At 49.5% G+C, this 3,918-nt stretch overlaps 1 protein-coding gene across 1 annotated transcript; it reads right to left on the reverse strand.

Annotated features, from left to right (window-relative positions):
• Positions 1–1,993: 1,993 nt before the first annotated feature.
• LOC117193442 (activating signal cointegrator 1 complex subunit 2 homolog) lies at positions 1,994–3,018 on the reverse strand. The gene is made up of 2 exons (XM_033398192.1): positions 2,825–3,018; positions 1,994–2,756 (listed from the first exon to the last, which is right to left on the reverse strand). The coding sequence occupies exon 2, from the start codon at positions 2,725–2,727 to the stop codon at positions 2,074–2,076; it is 654 nt and encodes a 217-aa protein (XP_033254083.1). The 5' UTR covers positions 2,728–2,756; positions 2,825–3,018; the 3' UTR covers positions 1,994–2,073.
• Positions 3,019–3,918: the final 900 nt, after the last annotated feature.

The following is a 3,918-nucleotide window of genomic DNA, read 5'->3' on the forward strand; positions in this document are numbered from 1 at the left end:
TTCGGCCGCGTTCGCCTGCGGTGCATAGTTCCCCGACTTCAGGTGCGCTATGCTTCTTCTGTCCAGGAATTAAGAGAATTCAGCAGACACAAATTGCTTTCCATTATCGGTATGCACTATTTCAGGCACGCCAAACTGCGCGAAGACCTCGGCGTGCAAGAATCGGATCACGGCCGAAGACGGCGCCTTAGGCAAAGCCTTCAACCAGACATATCTGGACATGTGATCGAGGACTATTAGTATGACCACATTGCCACTTCGAGTCCTCGGGTATGGACCCAGGAAATCCAGGTACACTACTATATATAAAGTTAACCAAGCGGTATTACCCGAAGTTAAATGGTCCGAGCGCAAGCCGATAAAGGAAAGGCAGCGTCAGTACGAGCTGGAGACGTTGCAAGGCTCACGTATTGGGGTGTTTCACGCAAAGGATCTGAAGCAGTAGCCCAGGCATCTCAGTCAATGGAGCCAGAGACTCTCAATCTCAGGGTGTGGGCGATGGCCTACGTTTGAGGCCCCTTAATTGAAAAAGCCCGCCTGCTTGGCACTCCCGTTTCGGCGGAGTAATCCTGGAAACGGTAGTGTGGTGTTATGGGCGGTTTTGGAGAGAGCCGATAGGTATCAGGGCTAGAGAAGAAAGAGACAGCGGCATCTATAGTGGATCCTGGGAAGAGTGTCAGAGTTGCGTGGGAGAAAAGGAAACGGGAGGAGGAAGAAAAAAAAAGGAGTTTCCGGTGGAGAATAGTGGAGGCCGCACGTGCCCTGAAAGAAAAAAAAGGAAACAAACTCGATGATCGTGGAGACGACGATCCCACCAAGACATCAGCGGCAGCCCGGTCAGCGGAGCACCGGCACCAAGGAACCGTCAGCGGAGCACCGACTGGAGACACGTTTCGGCATATCGTTTCGCCTACCGTTTCACGACAGCCAATCCCACATTCTCGTACCAACACATTGCCCCCACCTCTAACGAAAAGCTCCCGAAGCACTGACAATTAGCCGGTAAGAACGCTCCCCACACCAACACATTACCCCGTGTTTAGCCATAAGCTCCCGAGACACGAACCGTTAGACGGTGACAACTCCCCACCGGGCCAACACATTACCCCCACCTCTAAACTGAAGCTCCCGAAGCACAGACTAGCCGATAAGAAACCCCGCCCCTTCCCTTCGCGGCTTCGGGACCCTCCGCGAAGCGGCAGCCAATCCGAAGCCGACGAAGACGAAGACACGTAGATACTGATAAGTTAGAGATCGGCGGCAGCGAAGTTTTCCCGAGCGCGCAAGCGCCGAGCAGACTTCACTTACGCGGAGACCCGGGCCGAGTATAGACGTTGTCCCGCGTGACAACTAGTTAAGAATCCTTCCGGGAACGTGACGAAACAACAAAAAAAAAAATATTCAATGTAACAAATTAGCTGTGTAACTAGCGAGCAAATAAATCATTATTGTAACGAGAACCAACCCCGTGTAAGTCATTTTTGGGGATCCAAACCCCTCCCCGGTCACCAACAACTACTCGCCAGCGAGCCACACTCACCTCCACTAACCCCCGATCAATCCTCGAAACCCCCCCTCACGCAGGTGTGACACGCCCTGCGCCCCTCTCTCGACAGGACTGAGCTTACCTCAGCCTGGAAGAGGAGACATTACAAAATGGTAAATTTGAAAAGAGTCATGAGTGAATAGAAAACGGTAGTTGGGTGGGAGGAGAGCGAGAAGAAGAGCGGGACCCTGAATATGAAAAGGGAGCGAATTCAAACGGTGGCGCTCATGGAAGGGAGGGACCCTGCTAGGGATAACGAAACCAACTATCCCCGCTGACGAAAGTGCCAACGAGCACAAGTCTGTCCTATAAATTAGATTTGTTTTTTTTTAATGTTTTTTTTTTGTTTTTTTTTTGTTTTGTTCAATCCGTCCCCTGGCTTATCGGGTCGGAAACACCCCTGACTTCCCCGTGAGCTAGCTGGGAACGATAGGCCAGGGTGGCAAAGAGGCGGATCATAACAGGGTAAGCAATCAAAAGCGAGCGCATGCATGTTAGGAGAACTTTGCATTCCGTTTCTGGATGGGTTATGTATGCAAGACATATGGCTGATGGGGCTGCTGCGGTTGCTGCTGCTGCTGCTCGAGGCTCCCAATGGAGGTGCCAGCAGCTCGATCAGCAGCTCCAGGGACACTTCCGCTAGGTACAATGCGTATCATACCCGGCTGGATCCTAACGTTCTCACAGGCCTCGCAAATATTCAATTGCGGATGATTGCGGAATGTACACATATTGCAGGCCCACATGTCAAGTGGCTCCTCATCCTCGTCCACGTCCGAGTCTGATAGGTATTCTTCCTCGTCGTTTACTGGACGCTGCACTGGCATCTGCTGTTGTTGCTGCTGCGCCTGCTGCTGCTGTTGCAGTTGAAATTGTTGGAGCTGCTGCTGTCGCTGCTGCTGCAGATATTGCTGGAACTGGTAGTACTGGGCATACGTAGGCGGCGGCTCCTGTTGCAGCTGGAGTTGCTGCTGCTGCTGGGGCGTCCGGCACGCCGACGTCGGAGCACTGCTGTGGTGCTGCACAAAATCAGGGCCCGGCTGGGCCGTTGTCTGGGCCGGCACAGAGTGCAGACGCAACGAGCTGGGCGACGCCTGGGAGCGACCAGCCTGTCGTTGGCGTGGGAATGGCTGTGGCTGCTGCTGGTTGTTGTTGGCTGGGGCCGAGTGCTGACGATTCATGGAATTTGGCGCAGGATTAGACCCATTCGCTTGCGGTTCCACAAAATAAATATTGATTAGTTATAGCTTTGTCTAGGGAACCGCACTCGGGGCTCACCGTTGATCAAATTGAGCAGCCGCTGGCAGTCCTCAGTCAGTTTCTTGATATCTCTATCCAGTCTTTCAGATTCGCCCACCGGTACGGGCTCGGTCAGTCGCTTCTTGTTGTCCCGCAAAACATTGGCCAGCTTATCGCGCCGCTGCTTCTGCCGCTCAATGGTCGCTGCTCGAGCTGAAAGCAAGAATGAAAAAAATAGAAAAAAAGTGTTTAAGAAATGGTTAATCGATCAGTTATGGAATTGCCTGGCAACAAAAATTGTGTTTGCGATTTCGCAATGCCGAATGTTGGCCGAAAGTTATTTTTACTGGCCAATACCTCACATTTTATTACTCTGTTTTGCAGCTAAAAATACTCTCGTGCCTCTGCCTGCCCTGCCTGCCGCAGGGAAGGAGAAGGACAAAGATCTCCTGCTCCAGGACCAGCAGTCGCTTCTTGTTGTCCCGCAAAACATTGGCCAGCTTATCGCGCCGCTGCTTCTGCCGCTCAATGGTCGCTGCTCGAGCTGAAAGCAAGAATGAAAAAAATAGAAAAAAAGTGTTTAAGAAATGGTTAATCGATCAGTTATGGAATTGCCTGGCAACAAAAATTGTGTTTGCGATTTCGCAATGCCGAATGTTGGCCGAAAGTTATTTTTACTGGCCAATACCTCACATTTTATTACTCTGTTTTGCAGCTAAAAATACTCTCGTGCCTCTGCCTGCCCTGCCTGCCGCAGGGAAGGAGAAGGTTCGGTTCGGTTCATAAACAGAATTTATATTTAAAGCGAAAGATAAATTTAGTGAAAATGCGTAAGCAGAGCATGGGAAGAGCCACAGCACAACCGAAAATCAATCTAATAATAATTTATGTCTACGAAAGAAAATCGGTAACAAAAAAATTATGTATATTATTTTGCTCAATATAACGGAATTAACGAAAGGTATGCGACGAATATGCATTATTTTTCCAATAAAATTTGTTTTGGAAAAAGTTTAAAATTTAGTAGCGTATATGTAAATAATCATAATATCATTCTTTAATAAAATGGAAATAATTCACACATCTCTACAAAGCTGTATTTAAATATTATTTCGAGCGCAAGTATAAATTGG

This window comes from Drosophila miranda, assembly GCF_003369915.1.
Source record: "Drosophila miranda strain MSH22 chromosome Y unlocalized genomic scaffold, D.miranda_PacBio2.1 Contig_Y2_pilon, whole genome shotgun sequence".
NCBI classification, from domain to species: Eukaryota; Metazoa; Arthropoda; class Insecta; order Diptera; family Drosophilidae; genus Drosophila; species Drosophila miranda.

Bases quoted from the DNA above. Each gene is read 5' to 3' on its own strand.
- LOC117193442 (XM_033398192.1), bottom strand. From the start codon at position 2,727: ATGAATCGTCAGCACTCGGCCCCAGCCAACAACAACCAGCAGCAGCCA.